Source organism: Cydia amplana, chromosome 19 (genome assembly GCF_948474715.1).
Source record: "Cydia amplana chromosome 19, ilCydAmpl1.1, whole genome shotgun sequence".
Lineage (NCBI taxonomy): Eukaryota > Metazoa > Arthropoda > Insecta > Lepidoptera > Tortricidae > Cydia > Cydia amplana.
This window is the reverse complement of record NC_086087.1, coordinates 10,816,104-10,830,667: the sequence shown is the minus strand read 5'-3', so window position 1 is coordinate 10,830,667 and position 14,564 is coordinate 10,816,104. Positions and strand designations below refer to the sequence as shown.

Genomic DNA, 14,564 nt, shown 5'->3' with positions numbered 1-14,564 from the left:
AAGATTTGTTTCTCCATTCCGAGGTCTCAAAGCCGTTTTCCACCGACAGGCGTAATGGTTAACTCGTTAATCTGCAAAAAACATTCATTGTGTAACTACAATGTGACTTATAATTATAAAAACTCGGTACAAAAATAAGCAAATACCTACCTAGCGAAGATTACCATATTTGAAAATATGGTCTGTAGAATAGTCTACGAGGGGAGGCTGAAATATTCGCGGCCTAAGCTAGAATAAAAGGAAAATTAATAAAAAAAACTATGCTACTTTTTTAGGGTTCCGTACCCAAAGGGTAAAAACGGGACCCTATTACTAAGACTCCGCTGTCCGTTCGTCCGTCCGTCCGTCTGTCACCAGGCTGTATCTCACGAACCGTGATAGCTAGACAGTTGAAATTTTCACAGATGATGTATTTCTGTTGCCGATATAACAACAAATACTAAAAACAGAATAAAATAAAGATTTAAGTGGGGCTCCCATACAACAAACGTGATTTTTGACCGAAGTTAAGCAACGTCGGGCGGGGTCAGTACTTGGATGGGTGACCGTTTTTTGCTTGTTTTGCTCTATTTTTTGTTGATGGTGCGGAACCCTCCGTGCGCGAGTCCGACTCGCACTTGACCGGTTTTTTCCCCGCCTTTTTGGCAGTTTAAATATTGCCGCCATTACTAACGATTAATAATTAAGATTGACTATAATACTCTCTTTCATTTTTAGTGATCCGTACAAAACTTTGTTCACGGAACGCTTATGGGATCACTCTGGTCTTGGAAATCGGTTTTTAGGGTTCCGTATCCAAAGGGTAAAAACGGGACCCTATTACTAAGACTCCGCTGTCCGTCCGTCCGTCCGTCCATCCGTCCGTCCGTCCGTCCGTCTGTCACCAGGCTGTATCTCACGAACCGTGATAGCTAGACAGTTGAAATTTTCACAGATGATGTATTTCTGTTGCCGCTATAACAACAAATACTAAAGAATTAAAGAAAAAAAACAATTCCAAAATAACTGAACTTTATTACTTTTTTTAAAAAAAGGGAACCGCCTTCAAAAAATCAACCCACTGAAAAGCACAAAGTAATTTTTATATACCCCACCCCTGTCCTTGTCCAGTCCCTATCCCGTCGTTAAGCATTCTGCCAAAAAGTAGTTAATACCTAATAATAAGAAAATTTATAACCATCCGGGTAATTACTTAGTTTTTGAAGTCGGTGCCAACCCAAAATTTAAATTTTAGAGTCTCACTAACTTAGTTCTTGCACTACTAACTATACTCGTTTTTTATTCTGTTTGGCAGCAAAGAATATTTTTGTTGGTTTGGCACCGCCTTCAAAAACTAAGTAATTACCCGGATAGTTATAAATTTTCTTATTATTAGGTATTAACTACTTTTTGGCAGAATGCTTAACGACGGGATAGGGACTGGACAAGGACAGTGGTGGGGTATATAAAAATTATTTTGTGCTTTTCAGTGGGTTGATTTTTTGAAGGCGGTTCCCTTTTTTTAAAAAAAGTAATAAAATTCAGTTATTTTGGATTTGTTTTTTTTTTTCTTTAATTCTTTTTTTGTTAATTTTTTTTATTCTTTTTTATTTATTTTATTTTATTTTTTACTTTTTAGTGATAGGTGAATCATTTATTTTAGGTTTTGGGCTAAAATACTAGTTTGTTAGGCTCTCCATTTAGTTTTAGTGTAATTTAGTATTAAGTTATTTTGTTTTGGTTTTCTATTTTTTTTTTTTTTTTTTTTTAATTTTGTTTTTTATTTCTTAGTGATTTTATTTTTTAATACTTCATTTGGGTTTTGGGCTAAAATACTAATTTGGTACGATCTCCATTTAGTTTTGGGCTAGTAAGTAACTACCTACTTTAGTAATGTTGCTGAACTGATGGCCTAACTCGATGATAATCGCGACAAAACATAATATGACGTTTCGGTGCTAAGCGATTTGTATTAATATTGCTCCCACTCCCACTGCCACTCCTACTTCCAGTCCCAGTCTCACTCCCACTCCAATTCCCAGTCCGAGTCCGAATCCGACTCCCACTCCCACTATTTTTTTTATATCTAAATCGGTTTCAGCAACTTAAATTTTATGGTAGGTATACCGATAGCATCGCCACCTACCGGGTCCAATTGGTTTTTCAAACCATCCATGTACTGTACACTAAAACTTTCTCCAGAATGTAACAAACACTTTTCTGAAAACCGCATCAAAATCGGTTCAGTCAAACACGAGATAATCACGAACAAACATACATACAAACATACGGGTCAAACTGAGAACCTCCTTTTTTTAAAGGCGGTTAGAAAAAAGTTGATCGACCCATCTAGTGGAACTCTGCAATATCACGACGACTACGGCTAACCAAAACAAAGTGTTCACACACACAGCCAGGGTTCAGCATCAGCTCTATCTTGGGTACTGCTCTCCCAAGTGCTCTTCAAGATGTGACGGATGACCAAAATAGCGTGGGCCTATGTTGCACCAAACCTGAGTTCCACTAGGTACAGCCAGGGTTCAGCATCAGCTCGATCGTGGGTACTGCTCTCCCAAGTGCTCATCAAGATGTGACAGATGACCAAAATAGCGTGGGCCTATGTTGCACCAAACCTGAGTTCCACTAGGTACAGCCAGGGTTCAGCATCAGCTCTATGTTGGATACTGCTCTCCCGAGTGCTCTACAAGATGTGACAGATGACCAAAATAGCGTGGGCCTATGTTGCACCAAACCTGAGTTCCACTAGGTACAGCCAGGGTTAAGCATCCGCTCTATCTTGGGTACTGCTCTCCCAAGTGCTCATCAAGATGTGACAAATGACCAAAATAGCGTGGGCCTATGTTGCACCAAACTTGAGTTCCACTAGGTACATTCAGGGTTCATCATCAGCTCTATCTTGGGTACTGCTCTCCCAAGTGCTCGTCAAGACAAGTCGGATGACCAAAACAGAGTGCACCTATGTTGCACCAAACCTGAGTTCCATTAGGTACAGCCAGGGTTCAGCATCAGCTCTATCTTGGGTACTGCTCTGCCAAGTGCTCATCAAGATGTGACAGATGATCAAAATAGCGTGGCCCTATGTTGCACCAAACCTGAGTTCCACTAGGTACAGCCAGGGATAAGCATCAGCTCTATCTTGGGTACTGCTCTCCCAAGTGCTCATCAAGATGTGACAAATGACCAAAATAGCGTGGGCCTATGTTGCACCAAACCTGAGTTCCACTAGGTACAACCAGGGTTCAGCATCAGCTCTATGTTGGATACTGCTCTCCCAAGTGCTCGTCAAGATGTGACAGATGACCAAAATAGCGTGGCCCTATGTTGCACCAAATCTGAGTTCCACTAGGTACAGCCAGGGTTAAGCATCAGCTCTATCTTGGGTACTGCTCTCCCAAGTGGTCATCAAGATGTGACAGATGACCAAAATAGCGTGGGCCTATGTTGCACCAAACCTGAGTTCCACTAGGTACATCCTGGGTTCCACTAGGTACATCCAAGGTTCAGCATCAGCTCTATCTTGGGTACTGCTCTCCCAAGTGCTCATCAAGGCGTGTCGGATGACCAAAACAGCGTGTGCCTATGATGCACCAAACCTGAGTTCCACTAGGTACAGCCAGGGTTCAGTATTAGCTCAGATCTATGTATACTAAAACCTTCTCCAGAATGTAACAAACACTTTTCTGAAAACCGCATCAAAATCGGTTCTGCTAAACGCGAGATAATCGCGAACAAATATACATACATACATACATACGGGTCAAACTGAGAACCTCCTTTTTTTTGAAGGCGGTTAACAGAATAAAATAAAGATTTAAGTCCCTCCCATACAACAAACGTGATTTTTGACCGAAGTTAAGCAACGTCGGGCGGGGTCAGTACTTGGATGGGTGACCGTTTTTTTGCTTATTTTGCTCTATTTTTTGTTGATGGTGCGGAACCCTCCGTGCGCGAGTCCGACTCGCACTTGGCCGGTTTTTTTTTTCTAAGGCCGGTACTTTTCAGCCGCCCCTCGTACAAGTTAGACTCACGTTGACGGCGGGCGGGGTGGATACAACATAGCGCACGGCCTCGGCCACGTCCTCGGGCCGCAGCGCCGGCGCCGTCAGCGGGGCGCCGTCCAACTCGGCAGTCACCATGTCCGTGGCCACCAGCCCGGGGGATATACTCTGAAATAAGATTTTTGAAAAAATCATAAAGTATAAGTTCATATACGACTGTAATTTCCTTCAATGGTTATTTACTACTATAGAAACGTGTGCGAATGTTAGAGCCTGACGTCTGAACAGCCATCGTTCCAGCCTTTAAGCATACCTTTCTAAACCCTACCTATGGAGACCATAAAATTTACAGCTAATTAGCCCAGCCGGCACTCTAATGACTGTGAATGTGGGTTGGATTCTGAGACTTTTATATTATTCTGAGTCGTCTAAGTGTAATGCCTGAGTGGACGCTCGAGTTGGGCGTGCAGCGGGGCGGGGCGTGTGGCGTGCATGTTAAACAAATGCAAGCGTATAGGAGCGGCCTTAGTGGACGCTGCTCAAATCACTTGTGAGCCCGACGCCACGCTGCACGCCCCGCCGAACGCTTCGCTTCGAGCGTCCACTCAGGCCTTACACTAACAACCAAGTAGGTATAAACTTAGTAGGGTGCGGGACAAACTGTTCAGAACTTACCGTTGTTTTGATCTTGCTGCCGAAGTCGCAGAGCTCGTTCTCAAGAGACGCGGTGATGCCGGTGACGGCGTGCTTACTCGCCGGGTACACGTTGAACATCGAGTCGAAGGGAATGTAGTGGCCCGCAATACTGAAAATTTTACGTTGGTGATGATTTCTCGCTCATTAGTTCACGGACCCGCCCGTGTCCTAATCTCTCCATCCTCCACGCTTTTGAACAAGACCTGGCCGAAATTTATAATCGGTATTACGGTATACCGACCGAGGAGACCGGTGCATACCTAATCTTCAAAACCTAGCTAGCGCTAGAGACAAACGAATGATTAAAAATTTCCTGTCGCGGTCCATCAATTAATCTCGATTGATTGAAGCTAACGGAGGTTATTACGTAGATTACGTACCTAAACACTTCAACCTCTGTGAAGTCGGTGCCACCTCAATTTAATAACCTATGTTTTTCTGTTGTAGAGCTACGGGCTTGAATCCCTTACCCTCACCCTCTTTCCTTAAAAAAGCACTTGTTCGCCGGGCAAAAAATATTCAGTGTCTTGTTTAGAATCGTTTTCTACTAACTAGTTTATATAAATATATAATAGCTTGTTTAAAATTACGTCTTCATAACACAGATGGCAGAGATGGCAAAAACGTGAACGCCACCTCACCAATTATATTTTTTTCATTTTATTAGCGGAAAATAGTAGACCGGTAATAACACAATCTGTACGGATATGATGGTCGTTCTTGTCTACGTGACAGCGTGATAAAACGGTGTCCGTCACTTTCTTTCCCACGGTGTTAAACAGTGACAGTTATTTTATCACGTGGATAAAGATGGATAAAGCTATCCATAATAGGCTGGCTGATCAATTTGACGACGACACATCGAGGCAGCAGCGTGGCACGTGCACATCACCACACCCTCCACGTTTACGTCTAAGGTGCATTACAACACGTTTTGTTCTGTAGCTTATTTAATTTTATTAATCTGACCTGTTAATATTGACAATGTGTCCGGCGACGCCGCGCCGACGCATGGAGGCGATAGCGCGGCGTGTGCACAACACCACACCTTTCACGTTCACGTCAATGCATTTCAACAGATTCTCTTCTGGCGTTGGCTTCGGACTTACGTCTGGAAAATATGTTGAGAAAGATGATAACGAACAGGTAAACGTACTGGTGTTTTATTTCGACAATCTCACCGAGAGTTATCCTCCCACGGGAACGCTAGGCCGAAGCAACTTGGCCGGGACTCAAGTTTAATTGCTATTATTGTTTGTTATCCTTGTCACTCACCAGTCATACCCCCATGAAACAAGACGCCAGCATTATTGACGAGGACATCCACCCCGCCGAGCGTGTCGTCCACCCACTGGAACACTGCCGCGACCTCGCCTGTCTGCGACACGTCGCACTGTCTGCCCACTATACTCCCCTTGCCTGTTACGCGCGACTGCAGTTTCTGCGGGTAAAATGTTTAATCGCATTCAACCTATAGAAAGAAATTCACATAGCATATATGAGAAAAGTGGGAAGAAGATGCTAACAACAGATCGTATTTCAAGCGACAGGCGACAGTTAAGTAGGTATTATGCGGTTGACGCAGCTCCAAGTAAAGGATGTCTCACGTTAGACCGGGCCGACCGGGCCGTGTCCGGGCCGGAGCTTCCGGCGCTTAACTACTTTTCTATGACAGGATCACGTGGTGCTTACCATAGAAAACAAAGCGCCGGAAGCGTCTAACGTGAGTCATACTTTCCTCAACCACACGCCTCTAACACCTTGGACCTCGAGCGCTGACAGCACAATTTTTACCAGTACAAGACAGACGCATCATTTAAGAAACCACGCGGAGAGCTTCTATATTGAAATTGTATTACATATCGTATTGGATATGTAATAGGTGGGTACATGTACAATAATGCCGACGCCGTGAAGCGAAACGCTGCTCCGCTTCGTATGTTCTGCGCCGTACAACGTAGATTTTTATTTTATTATACACTTTAAATTTTAATACAACATTTTACAAGCATGCCACTATTAACCTCTAGGGTTTATGTAGTAGTTTAGTGTTGAGTCGCTCACTCGTGAGGCACCTCATTTGTACCACTCATTTTGTTAATTTGTCGCAGTACTTCGTACCGCAAAAATGTCTTACTTCACTCCTCTATTCATTTTACTTGATTCTAAAATTATCTTTCTCCTAAAAGTTCTATTCTTAACCTCCAGAATTGCACTCCAATAAAATGTTACTATTTATTTATTTATAAAGGAAGTGATGAATACATAAATATGTATATACATTAAATATTTTTGTCGCCGTTGGAATTAATGGAATAGTCGACGCTGAAAATATGCTAGTACCTCACCTCATTTGAAGTAAGACATTGTAACACCTCATTTTAGAAAATGAGGTACTCATACAAACTCGTTTTAAATTGATGTCCTACCCATCACTAGTTGGCGAAATCGCGCGGTTAAAATATCCCTATGCCAGCTCTCCGTTGGTGAGTTCCTGAACTTCATCCAAACATGTCAGCTTCACGCAACTTTGCAGGGCCCTCAGGGCCGATGTTTGGGCTGGCAGTTGTCGCACTTATCTTCTTATCAATTCAGCAGTAGGTACTTGCTACCGCTACAACCACTGTAATCCTCAAGTTGGTGTAGGTACTTGCGGCTTACCTCAACTAATGGCGCTCTCCTCGCGAGGCCGACGACCTTCATCCCGGCGTCAGTAAGGCCACACACACCGCCGCCCCGATGCCCGCACTAGCGCCCGTCACCACCGCAGTCTTGCCGACCCAGCGCTCCATCCTGAGAACATCACCAACCTCAACTAATGGCGCCCTCCTCGCGAGCCCGACGACCTTCATCCCGGCGTCAGCTAGCGCAACGCACACCACCGCCCCGATTCCCGCACTGGCGCCTGTCACCACCGCAGTCTTACCGACCCAGCGCTCCATCCTGAGAACATCACCAACCTCAACTAACGGCGCCCTCCTCGCGAGCCCGACGACCTTTATCCCGGTGTCAGCTAGCGCCACGCACACCGCCGCCCCGATGCCCGCACTAGGGCATTTCTATTTAAAGTTGTACCCTTGAGTTTTTCGCATGTCCCCTTGCATTTTTTGCGATTTACTCTTAAGACGAATTTTTTAACTGGACAAATGATGTTTTTTATTGAAATATATTATATGGACACATCATTTATTAAGTTTAATGCTCAATAAATCACTTTTTTCTTACTTAAAATCGGGTTTTTAGATATGATAAAATCACCCCGTAGTACTGTCCCCTTCACCGACTTCAACTTTTGATGGACTTTTACACATATTTTTTCTATGAAGGCAACACTAAGTAATGCATTCCTGGCATAGTTTAAATGTTGAAAAATGTGTAATTGATGAAAAACAGCTTTAAAAACATCAATAATAGGGTCTAAATTCGATAAAACCGTTGTCCCGCCGAAATCGCGAATCGGACATAGTCCGGGTTGGTTACGCAGTTTTCGCCAAGTAGCGAAATATTTTTTACCAACATTTTAGGTTTTATTTTATCCTGGTAAACCTGTGACCACAGATAAAGCTTATTTAAACGTTAAATTTGATTTGAAACGGTCAAAATCGCGACCATCGTGACCTGCTGTTGTTGACATGTAATTTTACTCAATATTTTGTCCGTTTTGTTCAAGAGTTTATGCAGCTTAAACCTTAAGTAACTGAAATACTGTTTATATTAAATAAAACTATGTCTCATACAGTTATTTGTCAAGTAAATAAGTTGAATATTGTGGTTAGTTTTGTATTATATTCACTGACTTAATATAAAAGAAATAGACACACAAAGCAGAACAAAAACGTCAACAAATGTGGATCCCAATGACGTTTCGCACCATTTGCATTGATGATAAAAACGCTTACGTAAATATTGAGTCAAGATAAATGTTTCGTACATAAAAGAGCTTAATGTCGTAAGCATTAAGTGTCAAATTTGCAAACATAGGTACCAACACTGTTAAAAAATTTAGTCCGATGGCACTAAACGTAACTTATTTACGTCAAACAACGTCAAACGAGAATAATGAACGAATGGAGTCACTTTGGTACACTTTATTAGGTATTACTGTACAGAAAAACCAATTGAAGTAATAAATAAAACAAATTTAATTTAATCGGGAGCTCAAATAAAATGAAATCGTGGTTCAAATTCAAACAAATTTAATTTTTAATAAGTAAGTATACGTCTTTAACCTCTTAACCGCCAGCAATTTTTGATCGAGCGTGCTCGTGTCGCCACCGACAGTAATTGTACCACGCAGAGTAAGGTTGGCATAGTTACGGGAGTTATAAATGTGCTGTAAAAACCTAATCAGATAACTTATTAAATACAAAACAACTTATTAAATAAAATAACTGTGTATTTTAGATCTACATTTACTTATCGCACGGGTGCACGGGGACATTTATTGGTACTGATTGGATTTTTGAGAGGTGGGTAATTTTTGAAGTGAAAACTTCTTTAGCGGCGCTGGGCACTTTTTGAGGTGGGGAAAAAATGATAAACTCGAGACAGCGTAAGGCGATCACGTGACCGTAAGGGGCGTAAGGCGATCACGTGACCGTAAGCCCCGTAAGGTGGCCACTCATAATTTAGATGGCATTTAAATCAATAAAGAAAAACTCAATGTTATTTGACATTTATGTTGCGGACTCCTTTTCAAGACTCTTTACCTATGTTCAAATAATTTGACGTTGTCATGGCAGTATGTAAATATATAAACATGTCAATGAAAAAGTGTGATCTTATTTGAGAATGATAATAATATATAATTAATAAATAGAATACCTCCGCTAAACGTATGTATCATGTTACCGGGCGTCGGTAACATAGTGAGGTGAGTTTTCACTTCTATCGGCACTCCTGGAGTGCAACCGTTGTTGCTTGTTTTTATAAAGTCCATACTTTATAAAAAAAAATCCTGTGGTTGTCACTGTGTTCAGACAGGTTTAGCATTTACAGTTAGTCGATATAAGCCCTTATTGGTGGTGTATATGTAGGAAATAGGGAAATGGGCCGAACGCACAAGTGCCGTTTTGCCTTGTTTAAAACTGCATCACCCCTATCTCTTGCTATAATTAAATAGCAGTCCACTTTGTACGTGTCATAGGTTTTCTTGGAAGTCTTGAATTTGAACATAATGTTATTCGTTACGAATGCCATATAAAAATATAAAAAAATATTGACCTCACAATCACATCGACTCATTAGATTTTTGTTCGTTGACATCCCTTCTTTGGTACTAACAAATTAATTTATTCAAAACCATACAATTACCACCAGATTACATAAATTATGTAATACTATCCCAAGAACTAACCGAAAGAAATACATTCCATCCTTTTTCCATGTTTTATCATTGTTATTTTTACATATTTCGACGGCACATTTCGTAATTGTTGACAACTTCACATTTGAGCGTTTCAAACAAGACTAAACGAAAAAGTAATGCGTGATCTGTTTTAACATCACTTTTGTGGGGCCATTTTTTGCGGCTGATTGGGTATCCAGTTCTTTATTCTATATCAATGATTATTTTGAATATATTTAATTCTGGCCCAGACAAATCGTTACGTCCGTTTGGTAACAATTTGAAGCGTAACATATAGCCGGACTAGAAAAATGTAACCAAACGGACACGGTAAAGTCGCACGCACATTGAGTATATGTAGTTTTTACCGTGACTTTGTCTGTACTTATTTAATTCATGTGCAATTAATAAGTAATATTTTATGAAGTAATATTAAGTTTTTTTATGTTTAAAACTCTATCTACTGATTTTAGTACATATATTGTAGTCCTTTTTTTATTCACTGAGTATTTGTGTAAATTTTTGATTATTGTGATCTCGTCTTTACTTTATCCATTAAGTTACATGGGTGTCCATTTGGAAATGTCCCCTTGTTTTCAAAAGTATTTTTATTGTTTATTTAACGTTTAAAAGCTAAAATATTTAATTTTTTTGACAATAGTCACATGTTTTGTTAATTCTAATGATTGTTATTCGTCACATGGCAGTAATACCAATAACTATTTAATAAACGTAAAAATAAGGTACGATTTGGGGTCACCTCGTAACCAAACCACCTAAAGTTCCCTTTTATGAAAAATGTTGGTTCTTAATCGGTCAATGATGATTGTTTTTAGTTTGTTTATTAACAGTTCTAAGCTTTGAACATAAAAACATTTGCTTCAAGTATGTCGTTTATTTACTACATCAAAAACCATTTGTAACCAAACGGACCACAAAAAACCTCCCTCATCCTATTAAATATTAATTTTAACTGGTTTATCGTATAAATATGACGATTCTTGTTTGGTAAACTAGAATATATTTACTCATAGAATTACATGAAAAAGTACCAAATAATGCAAAATATATTTTCAACTCGTCAATTGAGTCATGGTACAACTTTAAATAGAAATGCCCACTAGCGCCTGTCACCACCGCAGTCTTACCGACCCAGCGCTCCATCCTGAGAACATCACCAACCTCAACTAACGGCGCTCTCCTCGCGAGGCCGACGACCTTCATCCCGGCGTCAGCTAGCGCAACGCACACCGCCGCCCCGATGCCCGCACTAGCGCCTGTCACCACCGCAGTCTTGCCGACCCAGCGCTCCATTATCCTGAGAACATCAGAAATCATTAATAATCTAACTGCGCTGTCTTGGTAAGCTACCAAAGTATGAAAGCGCCACCAACAACCTGAATCCCTATGAAATATGACGGTTGAGTCGGGCCGCTACACTTTGTCTCCTATACAGATCGGTATACAGACGTATTTCTATCAATTGAAATTATCTAAGCATTCTAAGCAAACAGCTAGAGAGAGCTCTATCCAAATAATGAATTAATTAGCTACTAACTATTTACATTGTGATTAATATGTTAGAACGAATGGTTACTTTTGTGGTTGTTAGTAAAAAAATGTAAAATCGTAAACAAACTGAGCACAGTCCAGTTACAAAATTGCCCATAGGTAAAGACGACCGTTTTCCGGACCGACTAAGATCCAAATGTAGCTTAGACCTTTCGCGCTTAGTTTTATTTTTAATTTTCCACCTTTACTCCTTTAATAAATTTTAATTTATTTTATGAAAAGTGGCGGGAAAATAGTTATTTGTACAACAAGAGATCAAAGTTTGATATTTCTTCGAGTGCTTATTTTGAGTCCCGTGCAAGCGAAAGATTCTATAATAGATTCACGAGCGTAGCGAGTGAATCTAATTTAGAATCTTGAGCGTAGTAAGGGACTCAAAAGCGCACGAGATGTAAATAACTTTGATCTCGTGTAGTACACAACATTTTTCACCTCAGCAGTGAGAACATATTAGAGAACCCGAAAAATGTATTCCTTCTTCATCACTTACCTCTATTCACTCATGTTTTCTTAAGATATACCAACAATTAAATTTTCACCTCAGCAGCTCGAACAAGGGTACTTTGCTACTTAAAAACAGTGAGCAAAATCGCATTTTGCTCACTGAGTGAGCAAAATCGCATTTTGCTCATTTTGTCCCACTCAGTGAGCAAAATGCGATTTTGCTCACTGTTTTTAAGTAGCAAAGTACCCTTGTTCGAGCTGCTGAGGTGAAAAATATATTTTCCTTTTGTTTATATTAATTGAAGCATAATGTAAATTGATAAATACCTACGTAGCTCGGTGGCTTACCTACCTATTATGTCAATTGTAATATTTACATCAACCGTAAAAGCGTCAACCTTGAGACAATCAATTTGCCTATTGTGATCTCAATCTAAACCAACAAAGACCAAACTACACTCACCCAGGGCTCTCCAAACTGGGTCTCTAATTGTTTCCCAAATAGTTTTAAGCCATAATGTATTGTTTGCCCGCATTTTCGTTAGTCATAATTCATTTGGTTCAGAAACGCGTCACTTTTCAGGATTGCCATAAAACAAACCTAACCTATCTATAGGATAATAACCTAACGAAAATCCTGAAATGTTAACGGTTTCAGCTTTATGACTAATTATAATATGACAAACAATACATTATGACTTAAAACTTTATGGGAAACACCCGTTGTTTCCCATGGAAACAACGGGACCCCCTCCAAACTACGTACGCTACGGCCTGAATTTAACCATCTTAGGTACAGTCAGCGTCAAATAGATCGTATGATGCCTGCAATACGGCCACTTGGGCAAACTTTATTACTCATTTTTAATTAAGATTTAATGCTAACTGTTCTCACTTATACCATACCTAAACCCATATCTTAGTTAAATAGGTATGTAATGTGTACTGACTTGGAATACCTATACCTATACTTATTCTAAATAAACAGTCCCTAACCTATCCCATCAAGAATCAAGTAAACAGCACGACAAGATTATATATAGGTAGGTAGGTACTTACAAAGTTCAATAACTCAACGTAACCGGAATTAAAACTCAGGGCCACCAGCTTTTTCGGCAAAAGCCTACCACAACATGCCACAGCTAAGCGTTTATAATAAATAATAATAAATTCTTTATTTGTATTGTATTTATTTTTTTGGGTTTCTTGCCACCCAAAAAAATAAATACAATACAATATAGGTAATAAAAGGTAAAAGTAAATATAAAATACAGTAAAAAATAGTAAAACTTACAACCTAAAAAAATGAAATAAAACATTTACAAACTTTTGCACTAAAGATGGCCGTTCTCAGACCGGTGCAATTTTCGCCAATGTTTGTTAAATTCGTCACTGTAGTCTTTAGCTACCGTGACAGAATTTCATTGTCAGAGGCTAGCAGTCTCGCCCGGAAGGCAGCTGACCTGGGTCTCAGAATGGCGAAGAAGTCAGGGACTCTCGCGTCCGCAAGTTTGCGGTATGTTTACATACCCTTGGCACTGCAGAAACGCGGTAATTTCAACAAAATACGAAAGGCGTTGTTGTACTGTACCCTTAGCGCGTTGAAGGAGTGCCTGGTGTACCTATTCCAAAGCTGACAAGTATAAAAACATTGGTAAAAGGCTTTGAACAGGGTCACCTTTACCTCACTCGAGCAACGCGCAAAGCGCAAAGTTTAATTCCACATAGTCAACAAAATAAGGTTTAATTCTGTTATTAGTAAAAAAAAATAAAAAAAATAAGTATTTGTCAAAAATTAAATTTTTGATACAAATTATTATTCCTAATTATTCATTATTGAACTTCAGGTTTTTTTTAGGGCAACCCACTGCCGGACCTAAGCTTCCTTCCCTCTATCCCTAAAGCCACAAAAAATATATTCATGATAAAACTCACTCAGTAAAGATCGAAATTTACGCGTAATAACCAACCACAGCAGTCGCACGCGCACTCCGGAGCAACGTCAACAAAGTAGTGATATGGTCTCATTGTGGAGGGAAACCTGTCGAAAGTCAGACCTGCTCAGCAAACCTTGACTGGTACTCCAACAGACGAAACTGACCTTTCTGTATCAAGCCTTAAAGCTCGCAATACTGTGGTATTGTCATGATTGTAATTAGATATTGTATCTAAACGAGCGAAGTATAAAATCTCCGTGTTTATGATGGCGTTCCAACGACAGAGTTCAACTAGTTCAAGTATCGGCAATACTGTTTTGCGTTTATACCTAACCTTGATAATTATGGCCGACAGCCATGATAAAGCTAATGAAAATTCTATTTATTAAGTATTCTTTGGCCATCGTTAAAAATTACAAAACAATAAATTACCATGTCAACTATTCAATCGACCATTCTTTCGCTAAGAAGCTCTTGATTATAGGTTGCAAAAAGTAAATTACGGCCATAACTGATTCCGGCAAGGCAAATAAAAAATTCAACCGCAAATTACTGTTGTCGACAAAAAGG

At 40.0% G+C, this 14,564-nt stretch overlaps 1 protein-coding gene across 4 annotated transcripts; it reads right to left on the bottom strand.

The window, feature by feature from the left end:
* On the bottom strand, positions 1 to 14,075 carry LOC134656752 (farnesol dehydrogenase-like). Of its 4 annotated transcripts, XM_063512270.1 has the most exons (8): positions 13,993 to 14,075; positions 11,260 to 11,359; positions 7,655 to 7,690; positions 5,970 to 6,135; positions 5,664 to 5,805; positions 4,674 to 4,803; positions 4,029 to 4,166; positions 1 to 71 (listed from the first exon to the last, which is right to left on the bottom strand). In XM_063512270.1, exons 2-8 carry the CDS (start codon positions 11,353 to 11,355, stop codon positions 27 to 29), a joined length of 753 nt encoding a protein of 250 aa, XP_063368340.1. In that variant the 5' UTR covers positions 11,356 to 11,359; positions 13,993 to 14,075; the 3' UTR covers positions 1 to 26. The 4 variants fall into 4 exon arrangements, with proteins under 4 accessions (XP_063368340.1, XP_063368338.1, XP_063368339.1 ...); XM_063512268.1 differs by lacking the exon at positions 7,655 to 7,690 and having other exon boundaries at positions 11,224 to 11,359; XM_063512269.1 differs by lacking the exons at positions 7,655 to 7,690; positions 11,260 to 11,359; positions 13,993 to 14,075 and adding exons at positions 7,356 to 7,391; positions 7,541 to 7,636.
* Positions 14,076 to 14,564: the final 489 nt, after the last annotated feature.